Source organism: Archocentrus centrarchus, chromosome 11 (assembly GCF_007364275.1).
Source record: "Archocentrus centrarchus isolate MPI-CPG fArcCen1 chromosome 11, fArcCen1, whole genome shotgun sequence".
In the NCBI taxonomy this organism is placed as follows: domain Eukaryota; kingdom Metazoa; phylum Chordata; class Actinopteri; order Cichliformes; family Cichlidae; genus Archocentrus; species Archocentrus centrarchus.
In genome coordinates this window covers 29,718,222-29,739,678 of record NC_044356.1, presented here as the reverse complement: position 1 = coordinate 29,739,678, position 21,457 = coordinate 29,718,222, and the positions used below count along the sequence as shown (strand labels likewise).

At 40.5% G+C, this 21,457-nt stretch overlaps 1 protein-coding gene across 2 annotated transcripts; it reads right to left on the bottom strand.

Moving 5' to 3' along the window:
* Nucleotides 1–4,091: 4,091 nt before the first annotated feature.
* Nucleotides 4,092–15,945, bottom strand: LOC115788158 (terminal nucleotidyltransferase 5C-like). 2 transcript variants are annotated; one of them, XM_030741098.1, is made up of 3 exons: nt 15,499–15,945; nt 5,839–6,576; nt 4,092–5,763 (listed from the first exon to the last, which is right to left on the bottom strand). In XM_030741098.1, exons 1-3 carry the CDS (start codon nt 15,820–15,822, stop codon nt 5,551–5,553), a joined length of 1,275 nt encoding a protein of 424 aa, XP_030596958.1. In that variant the 5' UTR covers nt 15,823–15,945; the 3' UTR covers nt 4,092–5,550. The 2 variants fall into 2 exon arrangements, with proteins under 2 accessions (XP_030596958.1, XP_030596957.1); XM_030741097.1 differs by having other exon boundaries at nt 4,092–6,576; nt 15,499–15,943.
* Nucleotides 15,946–21,457: the final 5,512 nt, after the last annotated feature.

The window sequence follows — 21,457 nt, the reverse complement described above, 5'->3', positions numbered from 1 at the left end:
ATTGAATCATCACTAAACTGGTCTTTACGGGGAGTTTGGCACTATTATTATATTCTATTAACTTTACCACTGTGTGGTTTTATAGGAGCAAAAGTAACAGAAGTTACCTTAATTAGTTTTCATTCATGCTTTCTCTTGGTTTGGAGGAAGACGGGCAAGGATGTTCTCTTGCCTCATCCTGCTTACTACTAATAGTAAATAAAGGAAAATCTGTACAATGATAGCTTGTTTATAGGAGCATCTAGACCAAGTGAGCAAAAAGGAGTGAAAAAGTTTTGTTGGATTTTTATATTGGTACATAAATGTCAGATATTTACAGTCTTTTTGACATAAATTCCCCAATAAAAGTGTTTTTAACTCATTTTGTGGAAGAAAAAAACATACCAAGAAACCAAGGTGGATGCATAGTTTCTATACAGTATATATGGACCTGGGATCCCTTTTGCATTTCAGGACAACAAATAAACATCACCATGGTGAAGCTGCTCTAAATATCCACAAATGCTACAAATAGTAATCTCATGAGTTCCTGGGAATCGCTTGCTAACGACATGATGATGGATGGAGCAATGCCACCCAGTCCAGTAAACCTCTTTATGAGAACAACTTCAGCACCACTTCCTTCATTCTTTAGCTGTAAAAGACTGAAATGAGTATAAGTCCAGTTCAATCATTCCCAAATAAAAGAATTGTATTTTTTTTTTCTTATGTCACAATTGCAGCTGTTTGTACATGCTGTATTTTTATGGAGCTTAATTTGGAATGCAACAGTTGAAACAGGCGAAGCACTTTTGATTTGTTGACTTCCTCCTATTTCCCCAAACTCCTCCTCCCATGATAAATGTTCCTTTAGCTTCCTCCTTCAAGTTCACTGCATGCATCTTTGAGGGGATTCAGTCGCCCATGTAGCATTTTATCTGAGGACAAATTTGTTTTTCTTTTACAATCTCCCCAGGCAACCAATATATCCAGATACGGAGCTGAGAGTTGACAACAATGAAACATTTTCTTACACTGGGGACCACTCTTGTCTTGACCCTTCCCATCAACCCGCAGGCGGTGTCTGTCACCACTAAAGAAGACATTCCCATAATCTAATCAGCAAACCTTCTGCATTTCTGAGTAACATTCACACTGCGATTGTCAGACAGAGATTACTCTCTGCAGCAGACTGACACATGAGGGGAAGGGAAAAAAATGATAACAAGACCTCTTAAGTTCCAGCGTCTGTGGTAAGAGTTCAACCCAGGAGGCCCACCCACGTAGACTGGAGAAAACAGAGCTAAGAAAGGCCAAGCTGCTTAGAGCTGGTGGGTGCTGTGGAACACTAAACCACAGTGCTTTCCACAGTGTCAGATTTATCTGTGGTCTTTGTCCAGGAAAAACACAGCTGTGGTTACACTGCCTTAAATCTCAGGTGTGTGATTTTTCAGCTCCTCTTGAACAAAGTTGCTGGCTGTTGATGCTGAATAAATGAACTTCCTTGTATAACTACAAGCTTTAAAATTATACGAACATTTTCCATGATAACTTAATCATGTGTAGCATTTTATGTCAAAATAAAAAGACCATATTTTAACTGTGCAAGTTCACCAACAAATACCAAGGAGCAGGTCTTGGCACACTGAAGGTCTACCTGCTAATTTGGATGATGTACAGTAGGTGAAGCAGTGAAATGGGGGTGTTGTGACTAACATACTGGATTGTAGCCAGTTGCTGGTTTCAATGCTGGTTTCATCACACTGAAACAGCTGAAACAATTATATGAGGAAACCAGCTCAACAGGTGTCTCTAGGAATTTCATGTGAGAAAGAAGTTTGGAAAAGAGGCAACGACTTGCACCATGGATGATCTATTTTAATTAAACCTATCCCAGGTTAAGGCGTTTAGTATTGAAGAGGGTTATTTTTAGCATCCTGGTGTAATTTGCACAGAAAGCACCAGGCTATAACTTCACTTCACTGGCACTCTCCAATCAGAGGTTGCAGATTGATAGTTACATGACATTTACTCTCAGTGCAAAGTCCAAGGACATTTAGATCCAACAGCTCATGCTTGATCTGTTATACTTAGAAGTCAGTCACACACGCTTAGAAACCTGTCACTGATCATTCAGCAAGCACTGGTGGAAAAATGTCTATTCCCTGACTGTTTGAGTGATGGCTGGCAGTCGCTGTGAAATTGTTTGCTAATGCCCCATTTATGCATACCAAGAGACCGGTCAGTGACCCCCTGGTAACCACCAGTCACTATAAGAAATTGTGTATCCCCCAAATAATTGGTGACTGCTTGCTAGCAGTTCCTAACATGAAATTGGATGCAGAGGGTTATACAGTGCTGCACCGAAAACCTCGTGATGATTGCTTTGGTCACTAGCAGGTTGCCATGGTCGCTAGTCTTTTGTATGGACAACACCAACTTATCTGCAAACACTCACAAGGCAAAGAAGCACTGGACTTCAACGCTAACATCAGGATGCTAAAACATACGTCACACAGTCTTAGCATATTCATGTTCACATGGTAAGTAAACTTTGAGACTGTCGAATATTTGCTGACTCTGCTACAATGATGGCTAACATCAGTGCATCAACAAGTTTTAATGGCAAGCCAACTAGTAGTTAACAACTCAGCAAAGTTTAAGAATTGTTAAGGCTAGTTAGCAAGCTTCTGACTGGTTCCTACAATTTCACCAATACAGATACCGCTTGATTCTGAGATTTCAGGTCTGGGCCAAAGTTTTGGCATAAATTCTGGCAAATCCTATCCTTTTGACAAACTAAATGATGACTAGTCATAAGTCTCTTTTTTGTCACTAAAAATCCAGATCAAAGGTGGCCAAAGAATCCAACAAGATAGCATTTAATTTTATAAGTCTGATTGTGTTCCTCATCCTCATAGGTACACTAATGTGATTTCTTTGGTATTGTTTTTGGACCAATTAAGTTTCTGCCATCATCCTGGTTCTAGATGAATAATTATTAGATCCCCAGCTCTAAGAATCATCACAGAGATGGACATGGCATTTTCTACTAAAATTTACAACAAACTATCCAGTCACAGCAGATTATTCATACTAAAAAAAAAGTCAACCTCCGGGACGGCATAGAGCCAAATTTAGATGCTGTAGGGTCCATGAATTTACGCATCAAGTTTCAGAGCAATCCATCAGCAGTGGCCTGACAGGCTTCCATTGTCATCAGCAGAGCCATGTTTGCAAGGCTTTTATTTCAATTGTAATCTTGAGCAAATTAAACTTTAACACAACTTAAAACTTGCTGTAGTTCATTCATTTTTAGACATTTCCTCCATGCTTTCTAAAACACTCTTGAGATCTGGCCACCAGACGCAGAAATCATTGGGTTGTTAAAGGTAGCACAAGCTCTGTCTCAGTTGTTGCATTAAGGCATGTTTATCCCTGTGGAACTCTCTATGGATGTCCTACTACATGTTTGCTTAAGTGTTTGTCTAGCAGTTTGGAGAAAACTGACAGCTAATCCAGTGAGGGAAATTTCCCTTGTTGCATTTATACCTCGCCTCTTTAATCACTCTGACAGACGCTTGTCTTCCACTTGAACTTTTAATAAGGAAATAACCAAGCACTTCACTCATGTGTTCCAGCACTTAATGACCAATGTCTTGATTAGACAGAAATATGAAGCAGGTGCGTCCCAACTTCATGCCATTTCATGCTCAACTAAATACCAAGAAGTCATCCCCAGTTATGCAAAAGTAATCAGGATAAAATGTCACAGGGGAGAAATATTAATGTGGATAAATACATAAAAAGCATTCTCATCATCAAGGAAGTAAAGTGTTGGAATACAACGTGACATTGTCTGAAAAGACATCTGTTTCATTTTACCACCTGGCCCTCAGCGGCCCCTTTTACAGTAAGCTCATCCAAGACAGTCAGATCTCCCCTTTCTGAGGCTATGAGGAAAGGAAAACCTTTGTTGGATGCACAACTGGAGGGAAGTGACCAATGTACAGGCTCAGGCTCGGGGGAACACATTGCTTGGGGAGGCAAAATGCACAGAGCTCAAACAAATAAGACCATGAGACAAAAAGAAAGACCCAAGTACCACCATCTTTCAACTTTTGATATTTTTTTTTTAATGAAACAAGTACCCTGACCCTAGATATAGAAATTTACAGTAACCTGAATGAAAAAGATTCAAAAACAGATCATACATAACAACTACTACAAAGGTGTTTGTCATATTCAGGCACTTGAATCCATACAGTCTTTGTTTGTCATGCTACACAATAAAGAAATTCTTTGGTCCTTTTCCCTCCCAGTCAGGTCAGCTGAAACCACAGACAGAACAAAACAAATGTCAAAAAAAAAAAAAAAGTTTGGCTTTGTACCAAGTATTTACATTTCAGTAAGATGTGAATCTACACCAAGCAGAACTGGAAAAGTTCATGTATCAAGCCTTCATATTTTTCCATATGTATCCACATTGGTTATGAAATGACAGAAGAAAAAAGGTATAATTATAATGGCTCAAATTTAAAAAAATTTTACAGCAGTATTAATCGATATAACTTAGTGGAATATTTTTTATATAAGATTTGCAAAGAAAATGTGGTTGGGTATGAAAACAACAAAGCCACATAGCTACAGAGATACCAAGCAATTATCTCCCCAAATCCTTCTGGATCAGGATACGTCATGTTCTGACTAAGCTCTGGCTGTGTTCAGGCTCACTCACAGCTCCATCACTGCTATAATAACTACTACAACTGCTTTAGCCCTTCAGCTGTCACATTTCTAATACAGTTCCATCCATTTGCTAACATCTCCCACTTATAGCAGGTTTAGGTGCTTGAATATATGTAAATTTGTGCAATAGCTTTTTCTGTCATCATCCATTTAAAAAATTATTATAACGGCATGTTAGCAACTATCATTGAACAGATAAAGAAAAATATGCAAACAAAACAATAAGGTAGTGAATTCAGCTGTACTGTAACAATACAAATGATCAGAGAGAGCTGAACAGAGAAGATTCTTTTACATTAATTAAAAACAAGCTGTTTATGTGTTGGGTTAATAACAAATTAAATTTGAGCATAACTGTTGCTAACTGTGTGGCCCAGAAACTGAATGGTTAGGGCACATACTATACTGGATACAAGTGCCCTGAGCATTGAGTTGGCAGTTTGATTCCTGTCTGGCCAAACCTTTGCTACATATAATTGACCTGCTTTCTTTCCTTGCAATCTTCACTTTCCCTATCAAATTTAAAAGTAATTACAGGCACACATTCAAAAAAGAATTTCATGTTTTAGAGATGCAAGATTGTCTAGCAAAAGAAGACCTATTCCAAGAAAACAGCAGAGCTGGAAGCTTGAGATGTGAAGCTCACAGACCCAGTGAAAAGCTTCATGCTGGGTAGAATGGCTCTCATCTCCTGCAGCAATGACTGTGCCCGAATGCAATACTGACCCCTTACCGTGGACATTTTTGGTAATGAATGTTCAGCTTACATCAAAATAAAGATTTAAAAAAAGAAAACTTTGCAAACATCGGTAAAGACACTGCTCAGCTGCAAGGCAGCCACGTTTGATAAGAGTTACTGCACGTAGCCATGGGTGACTGAACCTGTGCCACGTAGTAATTGTTGAAGTTGACGTCTCTGACATAGGGAGCAGGCTGGTAGTAGCAGGTGATGTTGGACAGAGCAGGGATAGCATTCTGTTCGGCCATTACGCGCAGTGCCAGGGCAGAAATAAGTGCAAGCGTTTGTCGGCGCTCGTGTCCCATCAGGCACACAGTGCTTTCATCCACCACTTGCCTCAGAGTCACCAGATAGTCGTAGCGCTTGTGCTCCATGCCTGCAAAGTGGTTCTGCAGATATCCCTCCAATTTTCTCTGCTGCTCACTTATGTCGGGGAAGTCGATGAAGAAGCGCGAGCACATGTAGCGCTGCATCTGTTTCATCTGAGCTGCAGAAGATGGCCGGAAACCTCTCACCAGCAGGTGGCAGTACTTGAGCAGCCCTCCACCCCGGATCTCTTCTGGGCTGCGCGTGGCGATAGTCTTGGAGCGAAGATGATCCAGAGCTTCCTCAAAGTCTCCATACATACTCTCCCCCTGCACTGTAGGGTGGAAGGACTCGGACATGGCTGTCTTCGAGCAGCGGTCAAAAAGCAGCAGTGAGTCCAGAGTGATCTGGAAGGAGTCGACGCTGAACTCAAACTGCCTTCTCAGGGTGTCCACAAACTTCAGTTCCACGTTTTTGCCGGTGTTGTTGGACAGTGAGATGAGGCTCCAGCGGTCTGTCTCATTGCAAACTTTCACCAACTTCTGCACATACGCCTCCTTTAGGGCAAGGGCTGTGATTCGCTCTCTGCACACCCCTTCAGGTAAGAAGTCCACCAGGCAGTCCAGCACCACATCCTTCACCAGCCGGAAGGTTTTGTCATCAGTCAGATTCAGGCCAAAGATCAGGTCTAAGTCTTTGTAGCCAAGGCCGTTGTCCTCGTGAAGTACATGGCTAGCTGCTGAACCGTTCAGCTTAACATCACGTACCACCACGCCATGCTCCTCCAGTCGAGCCCTGACCACCTGAAGATAAAGACACAAAGAGGAGAAAAGCTGAGTGAGGGGGATGCAAAAAAAGGTAAGGTTCAGGAGCGCTGACACCACAAACACAAGCTCATACATGCAAATGGAGCTGCTTGTGCTTGCTGCTTCAAACAATAATCTATGCCATTTCAACATATAACATGAGAATGAAACTAAGTAGATATAAAAGCAGAATGCATGATAAGGCATGAATATTCTATTATAACTGAGTTTGATGGAAGAAAAATGTAAAATTTAAAATCATCTACTGAGAGTCTGGGAAAAATAAAACTTTACAAGTTTGATAATGATTAAAAAAATACTTCCTAGCATAATAAAGTATTTGCAGTGCTCTGCGTATGGCGTATTTGGTGAGTCACAAATACATAACGGTGGCAGTACAGAAAAAAGTTCTGACTGGAGACTTGGAAATTCTGACTTTTAAATTATTCTGGAAGGCACCATGAGGGTGACCACCATTTACATTATAAAGTGAACACCATATTTGGCAGACTTATTTTTATCGTAAGTATAAAAATTAGCTGCACCACAGAGATAAGATGTGGAAAATGGCATGTCTGTGCTTGACTGCTGTTAGGCACCCATAAAAAGAACTGTTGAGCTGTGAACTTTTAAACTTATGATACTGCAGTTGTTACTGCAGAACTACAGATAGTTGAGATGTTTGCGCTTCCTGTCTGATGCGTCACTCGGATCACACTCTCGGGGTGAAAGCAACTGACAAGGCCAATTCTGAAGAAATCCGAAACACAGCTGTTCACAGTTCATTCAAAGACTATCATTGTGTTCTGGGAATCTGATGTTATTGTTCAACAGTATCGCTGAATGTGGAGAGACATCTATCTAGTTGGGTAATCCTATATACTGAGAGATAACTATGATTCTGGGTTTAACTTTAGGAATGCATACATACTACTTGAGACCTGCAGTTATTTATGTTGTCTTAACATCCAGCAGGTCACAGTTAGGGCTGTTTTGGCTTAGCCACATACTAGATAGGCAGAGTTTCAGAAAATTGAAATTAAGTATCATAAAATCTGGTTTTACAGTTTTTTGTTAAAAGCTTTTCAAAATCATGTAGATATTCACAGAGTGGGAACCCCACCACTAACCCTGAACCTACATGGGTTGCTGATGACCTGGTAGATGTTGAGAGTTTTAAAAAGTCCCTCTTTTTGAAAGTACGTGGTGATCATTTTTTTCTCCATGAATGATCCAGGAGAGTGCACCAGAAGCTGCTGGTTATGTTGTTTATTCCCCAAAAATGTAATTAGGTTTAGTAATGAAATCAGTGATTAACGACCACATCTGGTAATCTGAACATTAGCTGGAGATCATACAAGAAAAACTGGACGAGTAAACTGTTGTTTACACCTAAAACCCCAAACTGGCATTTTCCATATTTTTGTTTGTTTGGGGGATTAAACAGATGAAATATGATGATTAAATAAGAAAGTTCATTTCAGCTCTTAAATTATTCACATGGGGTTACCACAGTAGGTAACTCTGCATGTTTGAGTAGGCACTTTTACACCAGATACCCTTTTTAACCCAACCTTCAAGAGATCTGCTTCTCGTCCCAGAAACAAACCAGGGAATTTTTGCTTGTTCATCAAATGAGTAAACCACTACACTATGGAACCACTAAATACAGTGGTTATACTAAGGTAAAAGGAAAGGTACAATATTCTTGCAGAGAGAAATTCCACAGGATTTCACAGTCCAATGGAGAAGACTGCAGAGATTTTTTTTAAAACTATCCATCAAGAGAAACGCACAGAAAGTATTTGCTCTGACCTCACACTTAAACAGCTGGTCTGAGTTAATAGCACACTATAATGTGTCTGTCTGTGGGTCCCAAAAGTAGCGTATGTGGAAGTACAGCTCTGCTCCCCCCACAGTATGCATCCTTTACCACTCATAAAATAGGCTAGTACATTTCCCAAATGACTCACCAGCACCTGATGAGCAGTGCAAGGGGTGACACTTTCAGTGATGTTGGAGCAAAAAAAAAAAGCACTATAAAAAGAGCCGCAAACACACCAGACTGTCTGGTGTTGACAACGCCTTGGCGGCACTTAACAGTCTCTCCACTTTCCTTGTGCAGTCTTAATAGGTTCCTTGACTATTTCATTTAAGCTGTGGACAGAGAGTGTTTTTATTATGGCCATTTGAAATGACCCAGCCAGTTACCAGCCCATAGTCCCCTGAATGCCAATGAGAGCTCTGGGCAGTGAGTCAGATCAGCCCTGTGCCAAGCAAATGGCGACAGCAAATGTGGAGTTATGAGTCCCTGACCTTCACATCCACTCCAAAACTCACCCAGCCAGTCAGCCGTACAGTAGCTTGGCAGGCAGAGGGGGGGATCCTGATGATGGTTTTTCCTCTGATTTGAAATGCTTCCTTGAATTTCTTGTGCACGGGTGCTCATTTCATCTGTGCACTTAGACAAGAATGAGTCATGGGCTGAAACATGATGCTCTTGCGATAGATGTTTTCAAAGAAGGATTCTGCTTCAGGGATAAACTTCAGTTTTAATCCACTTAAACTTTATTTTACTGGATTATATCCAAAGGACCCATTTGGGAACAGTGTTGTTATATTACACATCTCTGCCAGCCATGTAAGATAAAAGTGGTGAGAAGCACTCTATGATAGTGTATTTGGCTTTATTAGTAAAACCAGTCTTACTCCCCCTGCAACCATCCTACTTGTCTGATATAAAATATTGGATTTAAAAAAATCACAAATTAAATTACTCCCATATAGCTCTGAAACAGAACTGACACTATAATGTTTTCTGCTGGTTTTAATATAATTATACTTTAAAGTTCTCAATGTATTTGTGTGTTTAAAAATTAGTTAGCTTTAAAATTAGCTAAAGCTACAGAATGTAAAGAATCAACTGCATTGTATTGTGTTTTCACACCTGGGCTGTTTATTCAGTTTTTTTTTTTTGGCCAGAGCAGCTTTTGTTAGTAGTGGAGAGAGACAGGAAATGGGGGGGAAGACATGCGGGCAAACTGGCAACAGGCCGAGACTCGAACCCACGCCGCCCGCACCGCAACGCGTGGCATACGCATGTGGTCGCCGTCTTCACCACCAAGCCACCCGGGCGCCCCGTGGCTGTTTATTCAGTTTAAAATCAAACTTTTTCATTTTTCCACTTGATGGAGTTCATTTGGGCCAGGCTTATCTTCATGTAATACCAATTTGTACCCCAAGATGGTTCAATGAGCCAATGTAACCTATATTTAACCTGGTAATGAATCAGAACGCGTCTTATTTACAATCACCGTCTGGGAAACGGCAAAGCCATTTGAGCAAAACTGTTTTCGAATGTTCAAAGTGTGAACTTTTAATTTGAAATTCAAATGAACAGACAGAAAATCCAAGTCATGAACAGAAAATCCAGCCAAAGAGATACCATCAGCGCTAAAAACAAAAACATGCAGCCTAGAAATGACTGTTCTCAGGTTACCTCCTCTACAAGAACTGGGAGCATGTGGTGTCTTCATGTTGCTCAGCCCCAACAATAGCCTAGTGAGGAGCCGGTTTACAGTCTGGCAGTGGCATCAGTGGCTCAATCGACTTACTCTCCACTTACCACGGTAACACTTTGTCACGCCCAACCCACAAGCCTAGTGTTATTACAGGCGCTAATCCCATCCTCATATTTGGCCTCAAATCCAGGACATTCGCTGCTGTCCGTAAAGTGGAGTACTGTTTCAAGATTTGAAAAAGAAAAATCATACTTCTACCCCCACACATGAAAAACACTCAATAAATTACGCAACCTATGACGCATTCATCACGTAGTCTAGCTGTCTTTGTCATCATGTGGTGTGATGCTCCTTGGTATGTTTTACACGGGGTCTCTGTGGGTTCAGCCCACTGGGAGGGAAGCTATCACAGAATCTGGCTGTGGGCTGATGGCTGTCAGCGTTCGCTGAAAGCAAGTACAGACATGTCAGTAACAACAAATATTTTCCTTCACTGTCCCCATGGCTCACTCACAACCAGACCACAAACAGATGTTATTTTAATGTGCATATTAGACAAATCCACAAATTCCACTCCTGCGACTATTTGGGAGTGTGATCTATCAGTTACCTCACTCAGTATGACAACACAAGTGGCTACAAAATCACATCTTAGGTGGATGACTCTGTATGGTGGGAAGGAAAAAGTGAGAAAGTGGCAAACTAGTGGTTTTGCATGTTTACGCGCATTTGCTGTGAATCACAAACACCTCACATTAATGTCAATCTTTTGGTAGTCGCTTCAATCTCAAAATTATTTTCCTGCTCCAGACTGCCACCGGTTTCCATTTATGTCCACATGGTATAAAAATCAACTTGCAGACATTCAAAACAATTCGTTCCATAACGGGGAGCATAGTGTCTGACTTAAATCTTTTGTCGCAATACTGTTTTTCACCATGATGGTACAGAATTAATGTTCAAAGCAGTCTATGCTTACAGTGCCTTCAGGGTTTCCACCAGAAAGATTAACCCTGGCAGGGCGGTGGTTGTGGGGGGTTTACTGTTGCACTCAGTTAATGTAGGTCGCTCAGTCCATGAGTAACAGATGAAACAGTGGAGCTGTTGACTCACTTTACAGCTTGTACCAGTAAGATACTGTAATATTTCACATTTGGCGAAAAAAAAAAAAAAAAAAAAGCTCGAACCCACACTTCTCTGTATTTAGTGGACATTAATGGGGGATATCAGCTGGTTCTTGCTCCTTTTTTAAACTTCTTTTTTGTATTTTTGAGCTGTTTTTTTTTTTTGTTGTTTATTAGGGATGTGTGTGACTAGCTGACCACACGTTTAAACGTTGCCATTCATGGAGCAAAGTGCCACATACTGCAGTGGCATTTGCAGTTTTTCCCAGATTTCTTAAAACACATCCAGAAACTGTGGCATGTCTTAAAACTCTAATCACAAAGAGTTTGCCAAAACTCGACACATCTCTCACAAAATGAAACACAGCACTCAGAATCATGTTCTCTCTTCTCAAAGCTGATTCCTTACACCAAAACAATACACACAGATATTATATGCTTATGTCTAACAGACTATCCAATAAATAAAATTCAAAACACTGGCATCAAGAGTGTTTATGTTTAGGTAATGTTACATATTCAAATGCACGCAAGTGTGTGGAAATAAGAAGTATAGAGTTTTTGTCCCAAAATAGCATTTACTGTACTATATGTAAATGCAACATAAATCTTACCTATTTCACCTATGATAAGTAGTAAAACTCAGTACTTTCACCTATGAGGAATGAGAAACACTAGAAAGAAAAATCAGTGCACAGATACAAACAGGTAATAAAATAAATACTTAAGTGCAACATGACTGAGACTAACCGGTGATCAGTGTGCTGCATTTTGAAGGCCAGTATTTCTAGGTGGCCAAAATGTGCTAATTGATGATGATGACTTTGAATTAATTATATTTAAGTGAGATCTATGGAATTAGAATTAGAGTTGTAGATACATGAGCTTCGTGGTTTCAGAATTGTGCATATAGTTCCAGTTTTTTTTGAGCACTATAAAAAAAAAAAGACTTGGCAGTACGGTGGCGCGGCGTTTAGCACCGCTGCCTCAAAGTTAGAATACCATCTGGAGGGCCTGGGTTCGATTCCACCTTGGCCCGGGCCCCCCCCTCTCTCTCTGTGGAGTTTACATGCTCTCCCCGTGTCTGCGTGGGTTTTCTCTGGGCACTCTGGTTTCCTCCCACAGTCCAAAGACGTGCACTTATTGGGGTTAGGTTAATTGGCCACTCTAAATTGCCCATAGGTGTGGATGAGAGTGTGAATGGTTGTCTGTCTCTCTGTGCTGGCCCTGTGACAGGCTGGCGACCTGTACAGGGTGTACCCTGCCTCTCGCCCTATGTCAGCTAGGATAGGCTCCAGCAACCCTGAACACGATAAGCGGAAGTGAATAGATGGATGGAAAAGAAAAAAAAAAAAAAAAAAGATTATCAAAGAATGTGTTTAATAGTTGGTCTGTATTTTGGATTTTCTCCAATCCACACAGGCTCCAAATTACACATACAGTCTCAAAATTATACATACACCCCATGAATATTTGGTTGAATGTTCCTTACCAAGTTGCACTTACCAAGTGCAACTTGTCCCTTACCAGGCTTGTTGACGCTTTTGGTAGCCAGCACCAAGCTTCTGGCATAATTCTGGCTGGATATTTGGTCACTGTTCTTGGCAGAATTGGGAGACTTTGTTTAAACTGGTTGGTTTCCAGGAACGGGCCAGCCTTTTAAGGATAGTCTACAAATTTTAATAGAATTGAGGTCAGGGCTTTGGGAAGGCCTTTCCGTAAGCTTAATGTTAGCCTGCTTTATCAATTCCAGAACCAGTTTTGATGTATTTGGGATCACTATCCTGTTGGAATACCCAGTTGTGCCCAAGTTTTAACCAGCTTGCTGTTAATTTGAAGTGAACTTGAAGAATCTGGAAGTATTTCAAATGTGCAATGTACCAGTACCACTAGCAGCAAAACAGCCCCAAATAATGGTACCACCACCATGCTTGACAATTGGGACAGTGTTCTTAGGTTTGAAAGCCTCACCTTTACTCCTCCAAATATGTCATGGTGCCTGGGTCTCGGCGGCTCAGTTTGGAGGTTTTGCATTTGTTTACTTTTGGTTTTGAGAATAATTTATATTTGAGAGTTCATGATCCCTTTGGACGGTTTATGTTTGATTTTTTTTCCTCGTTTCTTTTGTAAATTAGGTTATCTTTGGCTTGGTTGGTTTGATTTTTATGTGTAAAACTGCTAATGCCAACAGTAGGCCAATAATATCCAACTTAACAACTCTAGCTTTTGTATAAAAAGGTTTCCACTGCATTTTATGTTACAACATTTTTAAAAAGGAGTAACAGATCTTGTAACCATCCTAAGCACTCTTACTATGACCTATGAGATTGTGAAACATTGGTATGTGTTTGTGTAGAAATCATGTCTGTATGATATCAACCTTGTTTTAACAACAAAGGGTTTTATTTGCAATGTTGCAGAAAATAACTACTCTACCCACAAACCTAAATTGAAACAGTGATATTTCCCACCAACATCAGGTCACTTTGTGAACACAAAACCCTACAATATTAGAAAGAAATCCCAACAATCAGATGACCCCCCCCACCTATGAGCAAATACTTGGCAACAGTGGGAAAGAAAAACTGCTTTTTTAACACAAAGAAACCTCTGGCAGAACCAGGTTTAGGGAAGGGCAGCCATCTGCCAAAACTGGTTGGGGATAAGGGGAAAGAGACGCGAGCAGAGAGAGACACGACAAAAAACACACATGGGACAGAGCCGGAGTTTGGTGTTGTATAAACACGTGGAAAGTGAAAAAGAGGTGACTGAAGAAGAAACAGTGAATCATGGGAAGCCCCGAGCAGTCTAGGCCTATTACAGCATAACTAAGGGAGGGTTCAGGGTCACCTGATCCAGCCCCAACTTTAAGCTTGATCCAAAAGGTAAGTTTTAAGACTAATTTTAAAAGCTGGGTACCATCTGCGTAGCAGTGATAATGTATGCTATGCCTTCTAATAATTGTACCCAAGTGAAGCATGTAGAGTGTAAATAGAATTGGTCCCAGCATAGAACCATGTGGAACTCCTTTAATACCTACAGTATGTTCTAATCTCTATAATAAAATATTATGGTCATTAGTATCAAACGCTGCACTGAGGTCTAGCATGACAAGCACAAGAAAACATTCAGGGAGTGTATTTTATTTTTTCCTCTCTCTTTGTTCACATTTTATATATATATATATATATATATATATATATATATATATATATATATGTATGTGTGTGTGTGTGTGTGTGTGTGTGTGTGTGTGTGTGTGTGTTTGTGTTCAAATAGGACTGATACAGAATATTCTAAATAAGTGGTGGGCTAGTAGCACCATATAAGTACACCATATTGTGGGTTCGCTGACTGTAAAAAAAAAAATTGGTAAGGGCCCCTGTGCCTAGAGGACTGTATACAGTAGTAGGCCTCTTTGATTATAGGGGCCCTTGAAATGTTGTATGTGTGTGTGCATGTTTAAGGGTCTTTCCTCCTCCCATATGATCACTGCAGAAAATATGAATCACACTAGTGAAATATAAACCAGGATTACTGGCATTTAATTCATGTCCGGGAAAATTACAGCCCACGCCAATCCGCATATGTTTCAGTCCTAATAAATACACTGCAGTGTGGTCATTATCTCTCAGAGCTGTTAAAAAACGACTTGGAGCGCAGAAGTATTAGTGAGCTAGTGGAAAACTGCAGTCATAGTGTTAGATCATCTCCACAAGTGTGCCTGAGTATGAGTGATCAAATAACTTTTGAAGCCTTATCAGCTCCACAAATCCTCACCACTGCAGAAAAACTGCAGCAGTGTTGTGTAAACATAACATGTGAATATGCAGGACTGATTTTGTATATCTTGTATATCTTGTATATATTATTTAGAAGTTACCTTAGTCAGTATTTTTGGAGCAACAAGTGAATTGTCATCAGTTTAACTTGTTCAGAGTGAGTTCAGAATTTAACTCCACAACCACTGCAGCTTCCACATACAGTAATCATCCAGTGTCAGCGACTACCGTGAACTGCCGCTTTGTCATTACTAAGTTTTTATATACTTGACATATGACGCAGGATTACAGGAATGTCCTCTTATTGAGTGCATTAAAAATGTCTGTCACACACACACAAAAAAGTAATGCACTAACACACCACAATATGACAAATTAATTACCTTACGTTTTTCATTAAATCGTTTTTGCGTGAAACTGAGAGAAGATGCTCTATTTTCCCTGCACTTTATTTCATAGCAGAAAGAGAGAGAGGATGAAGCGTGGTCTCACCTGAACGATCTGCCGGGGCTGCACTGACAGCGTGGGGAAGTTTCCTCGGCCGTGGATCGGTACGCTCTCTCCAAGGATGGAGTCCAAACGCCGCACCTGATCCCAAGACAGCACGCTCACCCGCCGACTCTGCTCCGAGGCATCACCGGAGGACATGACGACCGGAGTCAACGGGATGTCCAGAGAACGTGTCGCTGCACTATTAGAACAACTTAAAACAATTCTCCTCGTACGAGAAGAGTCGGTGATGTTAGGATGACCGTGGATGAGCTGAGAAACTGTCCCAGTGCGTCTCTCTCTCGGTCTCCGCTTGTGGAAGAACATTCAGAAAGCTCCAAAATGCGTTAAAGCGGTGGTTAAACTTCCAGCACCCCGTGCCTGTGTCCCTCTCTGTGTCCGCTCACTCTGTTCAGTTTAGAGCCTCCTCTGGACTCACACGGGGTTTTAACCGAGCTGGGATTAACACGCACCGCCCCGTTTGGCTGCCCAGAGCCTTAATAATGCTCCAACATACAGAGGACTGCAGTCCGCTTACACATAGACGCACATATACTGACACCTACTTCCCATGCGTCAGATGGCATGTTCAATGACTGTAGGAAGTATGGTAATTACTATGTGCAAATAAAAAAAAAAAAAACGCATCCTGCCTTGAACTACTCGCGTGAGGCTCCAAGACTTTGTCCCAGCGGTGTCCAGGACCTGGAGCAACACTGCTCTGTTTTATACGAAGCAGAAGAGACAAAGAGTATTTCAGCGTGCATTTTACAAAAGGGGAGAAATGATTGAAAAGATAAAATAAGTAAATACATGCACACAGAAAATACATGAAATCAAATACTATTTGATGGGGGAAGTGTCTGTTTTCCTCACGGCAAACGTTTTACTTTGAAAATGGTGGAAGTTTCTGAGCAAAAAGCATATATATATATATATATATATATATATATATATATATATATATATATATATATATATATATATATACACACACACACACATAAAAATCAGCATCATCAAATTACTACTATATTAAAGTTACAGAAACATTGTTATTATGGTTACATCACAGTTATTGTTATTGACATTGTTATGTCTTCAATAGCCAGACATTTTGGAGGCCCATTCATCCACTCCAACCTCTTTTTTTTTTTGTGGACATTATATAGTTTCTTTCCTTCTTCTTCTCTTTCAAACATCTGGAGATCAAAGAAAAACCCTAAACCATTTATTCTATAGTGGCCCCAAAGTATATGCACACATTTTCAAGGCAATCCATCCAAAAGCTGTTCAGTAATTTCTCAACTAATAGCAGAAACTTCATCCTAGATGTGGCTTTGGGAGAAAGTCCAATGCTCCTCCATGTCATAATTGCCAACGAGGCGATCTGCTCCCCCTCACTAGCCCACCTTTGTTCCCAGACAGAAACTTATCATCTGATTCATTTCATGAAAATGATATGGTGATTCCAACCACCATCTACAGAATTATGGCAACACTGTTTTTCCACAGAGGGATCGATTGCTTTCATCTGCAAACACAGAATAGAGAACCAGAGAAAATGTGGAAAGTGCTTTACTCAGTAGAAGACATGTCCATTTTTCTACTACATGCTCAAAGGAAAATGACCTAATTCACTTGGTGACGCTATTATGTACCACATAAGGTCATCAATGAAGACTCACTCATTCCTGGATGCTGTGGTTGACCAACAGACCTGTGTTAGATTACGGAACATCCATGATCGTTTTTGACCCCTGTGGAATGAGAGGAAATCATCTGTCTGGCTGACCATATGTTGTTTTGTCATTGTTTAAATGAGAGGAGTTTGCGTGTCTCCTGCTGTGGCAGAAAAAGCGTGGGGAAGCCCCAGTGTCATTTTAAAACAGAATGACAGCATGCAAAATATTGTCATAGTTTGCACATCATGTGGATGTTGCAAATGCTCTGTTACCCCACACTGACTCAGAAATACCACACACTGTACTGTTACAGTAGCCCAACTCTACAAAAAGTATTGATTTTTGTAAACTGCAACAAAAAAAAAAACAAAAAGCAATGATAAATGTGTTACAAATGAACTGAAGGCATTTGTGTTTTTGCTCTGGCTCTTTTATACCTGACTAAACTTACATAAGTGGTGCTATTAAATTTAACAGAAGCACCAATTTATATTTTATATGAAGTCATAGTTCAGTGCTGTGAGAACACACGCAGATCAAGTGTGTCATCTCAGTTCATTTGCATTTGTCCTCCATGCAGCGTCTGCCTGCCCTAATTGGCAGGCTTGTCACTCTTCCACATAACCCCACAGGGTCTCCTCTGCATCCCTGAAAGAAAAAATGTGTGTGTGTGTGTGTGGGGGGGGGGGGGGGTACTGCAGAATACTGTGTTGATAGGTTAAACGATGGCATTTTAAACGAGCCTTTTGTTAAATGTAACAAATGCAGATCCCCTTATCTCTTCACACTGATATCCACTTTGACTAACATTTATGTTAGCAAATATCATTATCACTGACCTGTCAGTCATGATTTATCCTTCAAAAATCAGTTATCCTCATGTAGAGTTCATTATCATAATAATGCAGAAACATCTGAGCCAGGGTTTTATCACAGATTCAGATTTTTCAGAAGTTTCTTGTTTGGGATGTTGATGCTTTACCCTTGAAATACCCTAAAGCCATGAAAAACAAACCTGCAACTGTCACACTGTCCACCCCTCCATTATCTCAACATGAGTTTGCACGCCATGCCTGTGGCAAAGAGGAAAAAAACAGCTCCCATCAGTGACACACAAACACAAAGATACTGAACAATAAACTGGGTACATTTCTACAACATGAGTAATACAAGCAGCCTGGTATGATTTCATAAATTATTGGCATAAATGTTGTTGGGTAGCACATGCTGTGGATGTCCCAGTTACATAAAGCTGCATGTAATGCAAACAAACCAGTGACTCAGCACCTTTTCTTTGCCTGACTGCTTTGAAGACCAAGTGATGTTTCCTGCCCATTTATTTTATAAGAAGTACATAGTGTCTCTGTTATGAACAATGAGATCCTCTATCAGTTTCTTGTCATTTTACATGATCCTGTAAGCTCTGAGGTGTTTCCTTAAAGCCTTCAGCAAAAATAACCTGCCCAGGCAGTGACAAAGCGAGACAAAGAGATACAGTTTCTCAGTAACTTCCCTTGTTTCACCTTGCTGTCAGCTCTGATCAGTATGTTCGCTATTCCTACACCTGAGCCATATAGTAAACGCAAGAAGGCCTCATATTTAAAACCCCTAACAGGTCATCATTTCATCAGTGTTACTTAACACTCACCACTAATCCTCAACTCGCTGGCTTTTTTATTTAAAAAAAAAAAAAAAAAAGGAAATGAGTCTGACTTATGGCCAGCAATACAGACCAAGCTCTAGCGCTCTGGCCCACAACAACGAGCTAGACACCCCACACTCCTGCAGCATAGGATACCTCAAGGAACGCGGTCCAATGCCTTCTCCAGGTCCACAAAACACATGTAGACTGGATGGGCAAACTCCCACACACACTCAAATATCCTCAAGAGGATGAAGAGGTGGGCTTCAAGGCCCGACTTACACATCACAGGGTTCAAATTTGATCTACATAACACACATTTGTGGAAGTGCACTATGTCACAAACAATTTTCCGAGGACCTCAGACAAAGAGCTGTTAGGCCTCATTCTTAGGCTGGTTAAAAAAAAATATCTCACAAGTTTTGACGCAACAAATCTATATTCAGGCAGACTATATATAAATGTAGGAATTTTAATTCTATTGATATCCTTTCAAGGAGTGGCTGAAAAAAAATAACTCAAGAAAGACTCTAATCGCTCACAGCTAAAACCGGGGTTACTGGAAATTCTGTTACAATGGCTAATCTTAATAGTCATGAGTCAACCATCAAGCAAACAAGGGTGTAGTGTCTTCCAGTTTGTTTATACACCACAACTGCATTGTGTTGCTTTGGTTGCACCACTCTCATCAGCATGGTTACAATCTGTAGGCTGCTGGTTACATTCCCATACAACTAAAATGCTTTCTCAAGAGCATTTTATCTTTGAATGTTCTACTGGGGGAAACTTTGGGTCCTGGCATCCACGTGGATGTTACTTTGACACATACCTGAGCACCGTTGCAGACCATATACACTCTTTCATGGAAACGGTATACCATGATGACTGTGGCCTCTTTCAGCAGTATAATGCACCTTGCCACAAAGGAAAAATGGATCAGGAATGGTCTGAGGAGGACAACAAGTTTGAGGTGTTGACTTGGCATCCAGATTCCCCCAGATTGCAATCCAATCGAGCATCTGTGGGGATGAGCTGGACAAACAAGTCTGATCCATGGAAGCAAGGGAAGCAAGTGCAGCTTTCTCATAGACTTCTATACAAGCTGAGTCTTTTTTCATTCAAATTAACTAATCCAACCTTAAAATCCAACACTAAAATTAATACATGTGGAGACAGAAATGGACATTTCTGAGCGTGGACCCAGTTCAGTTTGTTCACCGGTTAGAAGCATCCTGTAGATGAAGCTCATCACACAAACAGAAGTTATTGAATTTGAACATGCATAAATGTTCTGGGTAAAACCAGATTAACTATAAATGGGCCAAAACACAGAGAATGCCCTTCACTCCACACGATGAGTAGAGATCAAAACATGCTTTATGAGGTGTGATGTGCCAGTAAAAACTAATGAATGCTCCATGAGGAGTAAACCAATTTTCTCTATAGCATCAAACAACCAAGAGGCCTAGTTTGACCTCTTGCTGCTACAGCTTCACCCCAGTGCTGAGTAGCTGATGCTGGAGGCTGATCCGGGCACACCTGCCAAAGCCTTTGAAGAAGCCGAAGCACTGCTTTTGGTCCTATCTCCAGTGGATATTATGTGTGGCTTGCGTCAGGATTTCCACCCAATTACTCAAAACACCTAGGGTTTGATATCGTAACCACCTGTGGGGTTTGCTGTTGCAAATGCCCTGGTTTTTAGGGCTTTCTGTCACATTACAGCCCTATTTAGATGGGATTAGTTTTATAGTGGAGGATGGAGTAATGCAATCATTAACTGGCTGTAATTTAAACACTGGCATCAAAAGGGCAGCGCCTTCATTTGGTACATAGTTCTGTGCGTGACAGCACTCACACTGGCCATTACACTGCAGAATTCCTGTTTTACTCATTGTTCTAATTCTGCTCAAAAACATCCTCTGACTTTGTCTAGTTGCTTTTAGAAAGTGTCCAATCAACCATTCTCTTCCACTTCTCTAATTCAGTATGAGAAAAAAATTCCCCCCAGGGTATATAAGGCTTGCTGTCATTCATCCACTTGAGGGAATCATTGAAAACTGCTTTGTTCAAACATCAAAACAAGGTAGATTTAAACCCAAGAGCTTCAAAAGGAAGATTACCTGGAGCTTGACAGCAAGCTTTATCATACATTTGGCTTGCAGGAGACTATGCTGAACATGATTCAACAAACCGTGACGCTATAAGCTTGTCATTCACTGTGCTCTGTATCTGACTTACTGGTGACCTGATAATAAAGTCAATCAGATGACTTTTAAAAAGGAATAATTAAATTCTTTTGTCTGTCATGTTGAGGTAGTGCTCAGTAAGTTTATGGATAACAAGGTATCAAGTAGTATTAATTAGCATAGTTGTGTAAGACAGGAAGCAACTTTTACTTTGGCTTTAAGTTGAGTTACTGACCTGAGAACTTTTATTTCTCTTCTTTTAGTTCCATCTCAATCTTGAACAAGAGAAATATCTGAGAGAAATATCTAACTAATGCCACTGAAGTTTTGAATCAAGTTTTCTAATTTCTCTGTTAGCATCACACGTTTGGCAGCAAAAGCCACAACAACCAGCTGATCTGAGACTGACAGGAAATTATGCACAGCTTAAAAGTTGGCCTTTTAAATAA